The following is a 13,418-nucleotide window of genomic DNA, read 5'->3' as shown; positions in this document are numbered from 1 at the left end:
GGCAACATGTCCTCACACGTAAGTTATATGACATTAACGTTGTGAAACACCCAATCAGAGCGGAGCGTTTCTGGAGTCCGGGCCTCATTGATTACTCTAAGTTACCTCTTGACTATTTGATTACTCTAATTTACCTCTTGCAAACTGTAGCTGCCATTACCCAGTTAGCTGAGTTAGACAGGCAGCCAGTGGTCCTGTTATCTGACGCTACCTGGACAGTTTGACTGTCAGTCAGAATGAGATTTATGACCATAATGTGAAACGGTTGCAATTTGGTTAGGTTTAGGCACCAAAACTACACAATTATGTTTCAGAAAAGATCACGGTTTGGCTAAAAATAATCCTGTTGTGTTAAGTCACATGGCATATGTAAGTCAAATTTAATTTATTTACTGGGAAAATGTCTTCTATTTGTTTAAGCCATCCACCCACTCACATCTCCTCCATAAATGGACTGTCTTACTCTTTAGACTGCTGCCATCACTAAAGTTTGCAACCTAACAATAAATGTAAACGCGGGTCATAATAAGCTGCGGGCTGGGGCATAGTCATGTTGAAAGAAAAAAAAAACTGATGCTACAAAGCTGGGAGATCGCTAAAGCTGCAACGCCTGAATCAGGAAAATGGTCCCAGACCGACAGTTGAGTCCTGGCTGAGCTTGCAATGAAATGGTTTTTGTTGGACTTTTGTTAATTATTTTGTGTGCCAAAAGCCCTGGATTAAAGATATATATGTATTTAAGGGCAACCTTTTCCTTTAACTCAGTAAGTCCAAAAAATATATAAGATTTGGTAGAATCCAGGGATTCAATTAACAGTTCCATCCCAAATATGATAACCCCTAAGAAGGAGTAAAATAAACTGTCTTTGCACTAACAAACCTCTGTCCTTGAGGAAAGATTTATAGAGCTGCATTATCCTCAAGCTCATCGCAGTTGGTCAAGATACCTAATTAAACCACACCAACTTTCAAAACTGCATGTGATGAGGCTGGAGCATATTTTAATATCCCACAAGCCTCCAAAGTACCAAACAAACAGCCCCTCCGACGGGCAGTCTGCTGGCAGTCTGCTGGAGGCCTCACAGTTGCAGCAAGAGCCCGGCTTGTGTCGGGACTTGGAGCGGAACAGTGGTTCTGCTTGAGCACACAGAGTCGACGCGGGGAGGGGACGGATTAGGGTGAGGTACAAGCTGGAGACACCACCTGCCCGGCCTCCACTTTCTGCCTGACTCCCGCTGGCCCGCCTTGTTTGGAAGTGGCACATTAAACAGCTCCGGTTCATCTGAGTCCATAACAAACGCCCCGGGACAGGAACAGGTCACGGCCAGGAGGTGACGAGGCGTTTTAGGCCTCGCTGCTTTGACACCTGCCACTGCGCTGGTGATATTTTTGCCCCGATACCTGTCTAGAGCCCCAGGGATTATGTTGGAAAACATTGAATTTCTTTCATAATTGCTGACCCTGCTTTGCCACCACACCCCATCATCTTAGAACACATTACCTACAATTGTTTGTGACAGAAAATCATAAACAAGGGTGCAGTGATTACTGTCTTTGTAACTGCATTATAGTGCACACACAGTGGCAGTTGTATTGACTGATTTGTCTTTGGCAGCACATAAAACCATATCAAGGAGCTTTATGAGCCTGAATATAAACAGATGGCCTATTGATTAAAATTTCATGTAAATCTACAAACAGAAAACTTGAAGGTCACTGTGATATCAAACTCACATGTCTTAAAATAACTAAGGAAAAGGCACAAGTCCAAAATGTGTGTGCAGGGAGAAGACGTGCTAAGTGAAGGAGACAGATGGGGACTGCGTTTATGAAGAAAGCGATGTTGCGCAAGCTGACTTCAATGAGGTTCAGTGACCTTCACTAAATGTGGCCATTTCAGCAACAAAGAGTGCCAATGTAGAAGTTAACTGTGACATTACAGTGGGTGTCACTGCTAATATTGCACAAGAGTGCGGACCACACACAAGGACAGAGAGACTGACAAACACAAAGTATTCTTTGCACTGTTCATGGTGAGATTGATTGCAAAACCTAATGGGCATGTCTGTGCATAATAATAGCCGTGTAAACAGAGCAATGGATGGTGTTGTGACCCCCCCCCTCCTCGTCCTGCGCCGTGTACCTGGTGTCAACAGGATGACGGAGGTGACGATCAGCGAGCAGATGACCAGAATGACAAGAAGGGCGATCGCTATTCCCTTCCAGTTCCTCTGCGGAGGGTTACTGCCCACCAGCTCCTGCAGAGAGAGACAGAGAGGAGAGGAAAAGACATGGTCAGAAACAGCAAGAGGACTATGAAGGGAGCGAATCAGATTATAAGGACAAAATGAAAGAAAATTTGACGGGAACAATATGTGAGAAGAGAGAACAAAGGGAGATATATCTAAAGAGACTAAAAATGAAGAAAAGAAAAAAGAATTGCAGGTAGAAGAAAATGGCAAACTCATGAAAAGGAATGATGAGGGTGTCAGTCAAGGACGAACGTGAGTCAGAGTCGCAGCCTCTCAGTTCTCAAGGAGACAAACCAGCGGCAGCAGCAGTAGCAGGAGGAGGAAAAAGGTGGGGGGGGGGATTCTTAATGAGCCGAGCATCAGCGGCTATCACCCGCAAACGAATGTGACAGATAAAAATGGAGCCCACGACACGTTGGTGAATTGCATGCTTGACAACAGCTTGGCAACAGCAGAGAGAAGGTTTGGGGTTTGGAAAACGAGTCTGAGTTATGAGCAACCTTGAAGTGATTTTTTTTTTCTCGTTTGACCGACAAATCCAGAAACAAATGAACTTATTGCAATTTCATATTGATATAAAGCAAAACGAAAATTTCAAGAATGGATGTAACACGAATATATCACAGAGGGATATAAAATAACAAGAATAGTCATGCCCAAATCTAATAATGTTGAGGGGAAATGCATTTGACACACGGTGATGTGTAGTAGGTGGATAGATTCAGCGAAAAATTAAATGAGCACAAAATCTTCACAATATATTACAGTAACACTTCAAGTCAGCAGCTGTGGAGGACTCTAGATGGGCTCTAAATTTTCCATTTGGAGCTAAATTTACTCAGCTTGGTCAAGTTTAGGAAAAGATCATGGTTTGGTTTTAAATAAGTATGTCTGTTAGGCAATGTATGTAAGTTTGGAACAATGGACCTTTGGAGCAATGCCCATTTGTTTTGGGGATAATGGGCTGTCAGACAAATGAGCTTTATGGCCAATGGGACATTTTTCATATTACTGAGGTTTTGAAATGATTTGCCATCTGAACAATGGCATGAGTGAAGATTTTGTGGGTTGGTTATTATGAGGCACTGCTTTTCCCTAACATTAATAAATTCCATCCATTGTTAATAGGCCCTATAAAAATCTATTGATTACTGTACAATTCAAATTAATCATTAAAATCAGATTGACTCTAAAACATACAGACGACCAATGCAGAGATGCTAAAACATGGGATACATACATGTAAACCTCTATTAGATCTTGTAATGGAGTCAATTTGGCGAATAAATGCACCCAGAGAAAAAATTCACGGCTCAATGTGTGACTTTCTGAGACAAATCATCGCTGAAAGTTTTCCACCTGAGCCCTGATTGGTCTGGCCGGCACACAGATAAACCAGCGCCAAAACCACAACCAAGAGGGACACGCACAGAAAGGATCCAGAGCCCAAACTGTTAGCGGAGAATTAATAAGTTCTTAATTAGTTTATAGAGGATAAAAAGAGCAAGGCAGAGCATGTGCTTCAGGGACCTGTGGCTGGGGCGTTAATGAATACACGCTAAGGCTTTAATGACGCTGAATGGCTGAGCTATGAAGCAAACCCTTTAGTGACCTCATTCCCACCTTAATTGAAAGGAGCCCAAGACATCATTAGCCTGCAGATAAGAGCAATTGGGGCTATTTACCAGACTGGCCATTACCCACATTCATTAAACCAGGAACCAGTTAGTAAGCTGCATGACCATATTGCAGAGCTGTGACAGCCACGAGGCATGACACCCTGGGCCGAGACAACAAAATGCAGAATATGCCTATTCATGTTTGTGAGCTAAGCAGAGCAGATGACTAATTTGCTCTCCATAAGAGGGATTCAATAAGCGTATGACACAGCCTGGAGAGCGTAATCATGGTATAGGTGATCCAGAAGTCATTTAACAACTGTAATTTATCATTTGAAAGTTTTTAAAAGGATATTTCCACCAAGAAACAGAATATTTCAGGATAATGTAATGATACAGCACCATTTATGTTGTAGCGTGTTATAGCCATCAATTTCAATTAATTCTACTTTTTTTCAGACAGGCTGCATCTTTTTTCAGTTTGGTATGCCGAATGGCTCTAAATATTACAATACCCATGAGCCTCTGCTGCTCCTGACAAATAGCCAATTAGAGATGGAAATCAGAGCCGTTGCAAATTTAGAATGTTTTAACTAGGAACAAAAAAAAAAAAAAAAAACCTTTCCATATTTCCTGAATTAATCGAAAACTGACCCAACCTGACTGTGAACTGATTTATTACTGCTAAATGCCATTAGCAGGGAACATCACAGAATTTTAAACTCTATGACTGGATAATTCTTAATAAAAAAATGCTTTTTAGTTGTTACAGATGACTTCTTTACTTCCGTCTTTATGCATATATTGGTGTTTAACCCTCTGAATCCTGGTAATTTTGGGTAAGGCCGGAACTAAACTACCTATGCCATGTTTGCAACACTTGTTGTCACTTGTTACCACCCAAGGCTTCCCAGCCAATCACATCATGGGTTTTCTTTAACCAGCTGGGATGAAAAGCAAACTAAGGTGGGAGAAAATGCATACATGCAAGGCATGCCTGACGAAGAGCCTCTCTGTAAAACTGTGGACAGAAACTGCCATGAAACATATCACGACTGGAGGTTTGGTTGGTTTGAGAATTGCAGTTCTGATTAAATGAGGCGGGACAAAACAGTCTGGAGACATTTCTATGGCTTATTGTTTCTTTTCTGTGCTGCAAAATTTCTTATTGTCTATTCTCTGATTATAAATAATGAATTTCTAGAGGTGAGTTTGTGTTTTTTTTTCTCCAATTATTACCTGAAAAGAGGCTAAAAAGCTCCGTAGAGAGGAAACCTGTCTGTTTCCAAACCCTAATAGTCCAAAAACTGTCAGCCCGATATCCAAAAACAAAAGCGCACTGCTGCTCTCAATACCCATTATTCCCAAAATTCAGTTTCTCTCTGGAGGTTTTTTTGCCCTTAGTATCTTTGTATTTCGATGTGACCTTCATCAGCATGTTAACAATAGTCAGGTGGCCTTTGCTGTCATAGTCAGGTGACTTTTGTCATCATGGTAACAACAATAAACACATGGTTGACGTAGGTGAACGCTTGCAGTTTGGGTAGGTTTGGGTAGGTGAAAACATTTAGGAAAAAATGTCTGCATTACAATAAGCATATCAGTTCTGTCAGTTAAGTTGCATACATAAGTTTGAAGCAATGGTAATTTGTTTTAGGGATAATGGGCTGGCAGACAAATGGTCTTTTGGTCCAGTGGAGCATTTTTCAGACTGCTGGGTTGATTTTGTAATGATAGGCTTTTGAAACAATGTCATGGCACTGAGCTTTTGTGGGCTGGTCATTAAGAGCACACCTTTTCCCCAACATAAATGCATTCAATCCATTGTTAACAGGCCCGTTTTGAAGGTTATAATGGTAAAAAGGACAAAATGAGGAAGGTCAAAACAGTTTGAGGACATTTCTGGGCCTTACTATATCTAGAATTTGTCTGTCTTTCTATGGTTAGGCTTCAAAGAGTTGAGTCAAAGAACAAGATTTTTTCTAAACTTTGTAACTGCTCCGACTCTCAGTCATCTAATATTCTCTGTGCAGAAAATTAACAAGATGTCTACAACCAGAACCCTGGACACCCAAACACCACAGCTTATTCGTTTAGTTGTGAGGACTTGAAACATCAACCAAAACCATTAACACTTGGGGGGAAAAACAAAGGTTGACCACCAAGCTCTTGCTCATTAAAACTAACAAGTCAATCTCCTTATGTGTCCAGTCTCCAATGTGACAACAATGATCGCAGAAGATTATTGCTCTATAAGCATAAACAACAAATATGCCCACTCTCTTGAGCTGGGATAATTTCAGAGATGAACTGATAAAACACAACGCTGTGGGTGATGAGCTTACGGTCTACAATGTGATTCATTTTCTCTAATTCTGCGCTGAGCCGTTCCCTCCGGAACAATCTTTATCTTTTGTCCTGCAGAAGTGAAAATCCTGCTGGAGGTCTTTAAGTGAGAGTGGTGGGAAGGCCACTGCTGATTGTTGTGGTCGATACAGCGCGAGGGGGATTTACAGTATGGAAAATGTTAGGAAAACTGCTCTATGGAGAGCAGCTACTTACATGCAATAATGGGATGTAAAGTGAGCTCGACTGTGCGTAATGCACAACAATGCAGACGACAGAAATCCTCATGAAATGCTGAGCAATGACTGTTTATTGGGTTCTGTGCAAAAGGCTCTGCATTGTAGACAACAACGCAATCTAAAGCTGGGCATGATTCCATCACAGCATCTTAAATTAAACAATCCGTATTTATCCGTGTGTGTGTGTGTGTGTGTGTGTGTGTGTGTGTGTGTGTGTATGTATGTGTACTATGTGTGACTGTAGGGAAACCTACACTAAATCAGTTCTCTTGCTGGCTGGGCTTCAGCATGACGCATGCTGTGTAGCAAAAGCGATTTGTTCAAACTAAATGTGCATGCAATTTTGTTCCATTATCTATACAAGAATCGAGGCAGCTGCTCAGTGATGCATCAGAATCTCACACCAACATCTCATCTCCAGGTGAAAATGTTATGTTTAAATTCAGCCGACCTTTCTTACTGTGGTGGGAGCAAAAATGTTTTCTTCGGTAGACAGATAACAGATAGTTTGTGCTCTCAGATTTCCCTCTGCAGACCCGCCGCTACGGACGGGCATTCAGGTGCCAGGCCCACCTTGGATGACGTCTGTCCCCCCCTAACCCTCCCCTGACCTCCAGGTGCTGAATAATAATAAAACAACATAATCTATTATTATTAGTAGCAGTTCGTGGTATAGTTAGGGCAGTTATAATAACAGAATACTGCACAGAGGCGAGGCCCTTCTTGTTTTAGACTACAACACACAACACACAATACAAGGGCCAGTTAAGCTTCAATACTGGCATTCCTTCAACACTACAAGTTTAATTGTCCTTCTTAAGAGCAATCCTCCAAATCATTACAGCAAAGTAGTTAATAACAAAGAGAAAAAAAGCATTGCATTTTATTTTGAAAAGCACTGCATTTTATTTTGAAAGGGAATGTATTTTATTTTGAAAAGATCTGTAATTATGTCTACATCTGCAAGTGAACTGTAGGCAGAATAATATGTTAATTCCAGAAGAGACTTGATAATGAAAATATGTGCATATATCTGTATCGGAAATCGACCAAAATGAGTTGATAATGAAAATAACGGCGTAACGGATATTGGCAGAAATTCAATATGGTGCATCTCTAGTGCAGATGCACTGCTGTGTTTATTAAATCATTTTAAATGCTGAAATTGCTGGGGTTTTTTTTACTCATTATGATCATTCAGGAAAAGGGTTTCAGCTCAAGGTCACCCAGACATTTAGAAAATTTCACAAATGTTTTGCTTTCGTTTATATTTACTGCATTTAGTTAATATGTGTGCTGTATGTAGTAGGCTTAGATTTGGAAGTGCAATTCAAAGTACCAATTTATTTGCCCGACCCCAAGGATCAAACATCCTCTCAAAATAATCCTGCCACTGAGTCTGTACCACCGTCTAGCAGGGGTAAGATAAAAGTTTAGTGGTCTGTCCAATGACAGTAAATGCTCAGCTCTACTGTAGAGCAAGCAAAACACACACACACACACACACACACACACACACACACACACACACACACACACACACACACACACACACAGTACAGATGCTGCGAGTCTGCAGCAGCTGAAATTGCTTCTCTTATTTTCTCTCCACACCCTGCAACAGTAACATGCAGCGTGCCCGAAGATCTATTGCACTGTTACAATGACTAAAGAGTCAATGTCAAACAGCATTTCCATATAGATCAGCATCTCAGTGGGAACATATTGACATTGGAGACTATCCAAAGAATAAAATTAAAAAAAAAATCCTCTGGAGCTTGACTCTCACAGGGCGAATGAGCAGTGCTCTTGCGAGGATCCATACCTTGCCAGGGTTGAGGCGTACTAATAATTGGATCCCAAACAAGTCAGCCATAAAGAGCAAGGACAGAAAACTCACTGAGAGAACTACTGAGAGATTACGTCACTGTGTTCCTGTTCCCGGGCTTGGAGGGAATAATGGTACTTTTGATATAAGGGTTCCACGAGGCTCTGGATGTATATAACCCTGTTTTAAAGCGGTGTTTTAAAGAATTATTTGTACCATAATATAAAAGGATTCTTGGTAGAACCCCCTTGGTGGGTTTGAGATAAAACCTTTGGAATATTAATGAGTTCCCAGTAAGAACCCCCCCTGGGTAGGTTTTAGATGAAAGCCTCGTAATATAAAAACAGTTCTCGATAGAACCTGCTTGGTGGGTTCTAGATCAAACCCTTGCAATATAAAAGGGTTCGCAGTAGAACCCCCTGAGTGTGTTTGAGATAAAATCCTTGGAATGTAAAAGGCTTCTCAGAAGAACCCCCTCGATGAAACCCTTAAAAAGGGTTCGCAGTAGAACCTCCGCAATACTTGCTAGGTAAAATTTACTGAATACAAAAGGGTTCTCAGTAGAATCCATTTGAAGGGTTCTAGATAAAACTCTTGGATTATATTAAGGTTCTCAGTAGAATCCCTCGAGTGTTTTCTAGATAAAACCTTTGGAATATAAAAAGGTTCTCAGCAGAACACCTTGCGTGAGTTCTTGGTGGCTTGTTGGCACTTGCTGGAACGGTTCTGAATAGGGTGGAAAAATTACACAATGGACGGGTTCTCTGTAGCACCTCTCATAGGAGGTTCTAGGTAAAACTCTCTGAATGGGTTTCAAGTCAAACCTTGATAAAAGGTTCTCCCAGGAACTACTGGGACAAGCCAAATACCTCTTCATGGTTCTAGTTAGTACCCTTATTTCTAAGCGTGTTCACACTTATTCAGTGCGGGTAAAGGTGCACACACGGGCTGAAAACCTTGCCTAACCTTCCTCATCATGCCTCTCTAATCTGTAATTATAATAATGATTGGACTAATTAGCTAGACCTTATGCGCTGAAGTAATGACAGGGCGATTACAGGCGACTACGGCAGAGGAGAGATGAGGTATAAAACAAGCAGTGAGGAGACACACATCAGAGCTCACAGAAACAGTAAATAAATAACATGTTGGGAAGCTGCAGGAAGATTCACTGACAGGAAAGCTTGAAGCGTGACCAAAACATGACAGAGAAATAGGAAAAAAAAAGTCTGGATTCTAGGTCCAAACCTGAATAAAAACAAGATTCACGGTGTTTTCTCGTCCGCAGTAGCTGTCATGTTCAAATCTGCAGAGCATGCACGGGAATCATCACTGTTGATTCTGCTCTGAGAGTGTAAAACATGACACTGCGTCTCTCAAAGTCAACAGCTGCAAAGGTCACCTTTTCAGTCCACAGAGGTATTTCATCTCTGTGAACGGATGAGCACTTTACAGTTCACTTTTTCACATTTCAAAAGAAAATCATTGATGCATTTGTTTGTTTTCTCTCAGACCATAGAAAAGGCAAGAAGTGCTGGGTGCCAGAAGCAACGGTTTGTGTACATTTGGAGTCCCAATCCCCGAGGACCACTTATCGGCTAAAGAGCCGAAGATTTACAGTTTTTTATTTTCTTGGAGCAACACCATCACAACAGTGGCCTTTCATTATCTCAAGTTTATTCAAAAAAATGTGATGATTTCTATCCCTGTGAGATTTGGAAACACCTGTCCTGCAGGCTGTTAGTGCACCACAAAATCCATTCAGTAGCTTCTGCTCATTGAAAATGCAGCCACCCACATCTAGCAAGGGCATAGGTCCCTCCTTAATAGGGAAAATAACACAAAAGAATTCTTTACCATTATGGCATTGGCTTCGACTGCTGCCTTTTTCTAAGAATATAGACTGTATAAGTAGAAATATAGATTAAATAATGTTTATATTTACCTGGAAAAAAAACAAAAAGATACAGTTGAAGTAATATTTCAGGCCAGTGTGCTGCACACAGCCCCAACAACCTCCACCAATATGGTTGGGCAGCCTGAAAGGCGAAACCCAGGGCCAAACAAAGTCTGAAAAGCATTTGCAGCACCACTCACAGCTGTTCATTAAAGCTGGGGATGGTAAACTTGTAGAAAGCAGCAAGACTAAGATAGAAATAGTAGTATCCAACCCAAACAAATCCCATACCTTCATTCAGCCACTCCCCGAAAACACATAAATGCTCTCTGCCTGACTACTACTGCTGGAGGACGAGTCGACTACCTCATGTCGAATGCACATGAAAGAAAACACCAAACGGAGTAAGGATGCCTTGATCACCTTTTTTGACTGCCGATCATCTATTGATTTATTTTTGGCGACAATCACAGCAACTCAGCTGAGAACTGGTTAAAGTTTCATCAACACAACAGAGCATTAATCCCGATCTCCTGATTGTGTATTTTTACACTCCAACCTTTTTAAAACTGTTTTGTTACTCAGTAAAGAACTTAAGATACATTTGTGCCACAAATAAAAGGTAACTTTTCAGTAGGATCTAATTCAATCAACGTTACTGCAAAAAACAATGAAATACAGTAGAGATTGAAGGAGAAAAAAGAAAGAAAAAGTAACGGTTTTGACTTGGAACGAGCCATGAGAAAGACTGTATGGTGTGAGTAACTGCTCCATTTGTGCTCGCTTTATGGGACGCTAAACTAGAAATGAAGGCTTCCATTGCTGCTTTAATAGCTCAAACTAAAACGTTGTGTGTGTGTGTGTGTGTGTGTGTGTGTGTGTAGGCTACATACATTCACCCCGAGGAGGAAATCATAATGCCTGTGGGCGCCAGCATTAGTGATGGTATAGATCATTAATTCTGATTCTCAATGAATATGTTAAAGCTATAGCACACAGAGAATCTGTTATCTAAGGGCCTGTGTGTGTGTGTGTGTGTGTGTGTGTGTGTGTGTGTGTGTGTGTGTGTGTGTGTGTGTGTGTATGTGTGTGTCTGCACTCTTAGAAATTTGTGTTCTGAAAGGGTTTTGCCTGAAGGGCTAAGGTTCTACCCAGGCCTATTTGCTTCCGAAAAACCCTTTTTTGAAAAAAGGGTTTGTCAAGGTTTTTTTTGTAAGACTAACAGCTCCATTTCCTCCCAAAGAACCATCTTTGGAAGAAAGAGTTCTTCAAGGATTGTTGAAATCCTTGAAGGGTTCGTCATGGTTATTTGTACCATAACATAAAAGGTCTCTCGATAGAACCCGCCGTTCATGTTCTGGATAAAACCCCTGGAATATAATAAGGTTTTCTGTAGAAGCCCCTGCATGTGTTCGAGATAAGAATCTTGGAAAATAAACAGGTTCCTGGCAGAACCTCCTGGGTGGATTCTAGATTAAACCATTGGAATATAAAAATGGTCTCGCAGAACCCCTCTGTGTGGGTTCTTGTTGGCACAGCTAGAACACCAAGAGAGGGTCCTGGGTGGAACCATTACACTGCAGAAGGGTTCTCTGTAGAATCTTTCATCGGGGGTTCATGGTGGAACCTCTCACGGGGGTATAATCAATTATGTTGGGTTTTAAGTACATTTCTCTAAAAGAGTTCAAAGTGGAACCTTTATTAAAGGTTTAACAGGAACCAAAAAGGGTTTTTCTATAGGGACAAGCCAAAGAACCGTTTTTGGTTCTGGTTGGAACCTTTATATTCTAAGAGTGAGCATATTTTCCATCAGCTTAATTATACAACACAGCAAGTTAATGGTGTTACCAAAAATACCACATTGTCATTAGGCATGCATCATAATGCACTGACAGCACAATGGTATGGAGATGTACTGTAGGGGGGAGGGAGGACCAATAGAAAGCCTGAAACATCACGGAAACGCAGCACAGAAGAGTTTATTTTTGTGCTAAAAACCAAACAGACTGTAGCAACAGAATGTAATGAGCCAGTCGGCTTTTAATTTGTGCACTTATCCGGAGAGACCTACACAAGCAGGCCGAGGCGTCGCTCACTGACACTTTGACAGACACAAGACGGCGCGCTGTTAACAGAAACGAGTCGGCGACTAAGTGGATCAAACCCGTAACCCCGGGTCGCGCACGCACTCTCCGACAACAGATGCAAATCATTAAATAATGAGAGCGACGTCTCTCGGCACGACAGGTCTGATGTTGTCTGACACAGTGAGGAGCGACAGAAGTTGATAAGAGCAGCTGCTGGGAGACATTTATCATGAAATATTTAGTTAATACTTTTATCCTTAAAGACTTCAAATGAGAACACTGTTAGAGGCTGAGTGCTGTGACATGAGGGTCAACAGAAGTTATGGAGATAATATATTGTTATTGTAATTTTTTTTGTGTTTTGTGATTCCTCATTCAATTTTCTCAATCAGTTATTTCTTTATATAATTAACTAGTGCTTTGTCTGTTAGCTTGATGCTACCACACACAGTGCTGGGTATTCCCATTATCACACTAATTGCTAATTGCAGTAATATTGTCTTAAACGGATCCATTTTATTTCACATTCTTGACTGTCAGCCATACATTTCCTCTGATTTTTGGAAACAAACTAATAGCAGCTGACTTTGCATCGCTAACTCAATCTATTGCTCTGGTTTCAACACTCTACACTCACCCAAAGTTTATTTTGGCCTAAAACCTTTTCCATCATTTTGTTTATTATTCTTATGGTACTAGCTTGCTAAGCAGGAACAGCTAGCAGTTTATTTCAAGAGGTATTTTATTCACTACTTTAATAAGCAGTATAGAAATAAATAAAACTCAGAACGACTGACAAAAACACTGCAGGAGTATTGAATCGGGAGATAAGTATATCCTCACAAGCCTCGTCAACTGAAAGAAAATTAGTTGCCTATTTTGCCAGCTCTGATAGGCAATTAATCAGTTCTGTCATTTTCGAACATTTGCTGGTTTCAGCTTCTTAAATTTAAGGATTTTAGTCCAAAAACACTAAGCAAAGCCAGACTCCAAGTACATGGAATCTGCATTCACCTCCCTTCCACACTGTACCAAACTTCTCCATGAGAAGAAACAGTAAAGGTATCATTTCAGTCCATTTTCACAGAGCAGAGATGCGATTGTAATCCTCAAATAGAGGGATTTGGAATCTCTGCTTCTTTCATCCTCC

General features: G+C 41.0%; 1 protein-coding gene across 2 annotated transcripts in view; it reads right to left on the bottom strand.

Moving 5' to 3' along the window:
- The window catches only part of dpp6a (dipeptidyl-peptidase 6a), a 303,760-nt gene that overhangs the window by 73,524 nt on the left and 216,818 nt on the right, over positions 1-13,418 (bottom strand). For both annotated transcript variants that reach the window (XM_084746867.1, XM_084746868.1), the window contains exon 2: positions 2,144-2,258. In XM_084746867.1, the coding sequence (XP_084602993.1) occupies positions 2,144-2,258 (115 nt within the window). The remainder of the gene's footprint in view (positions 1-2,143; positions 2,259-13,418) is intronic.

This window comes from Lutjanus erythropterus, chromosome 21, assembly GCF_056507025.1.
Source record: "Lutjanus erythropterus isolate fLutEry1 chromosome 21, fLutEry1.hap2, whole genome shotgun sequence".
NCBI lineage: Eukaryota > Metazoa > Chordata > Actinopteri > Lutjaniformes > Lutjanidae > Lutjanus > Lutjanus erythropterus.
The sequence above is the reverse complement of the archived record's forward strand: the minus strand, read 5'-3'. Positions and strand labels throughout refer to the sequence as shown.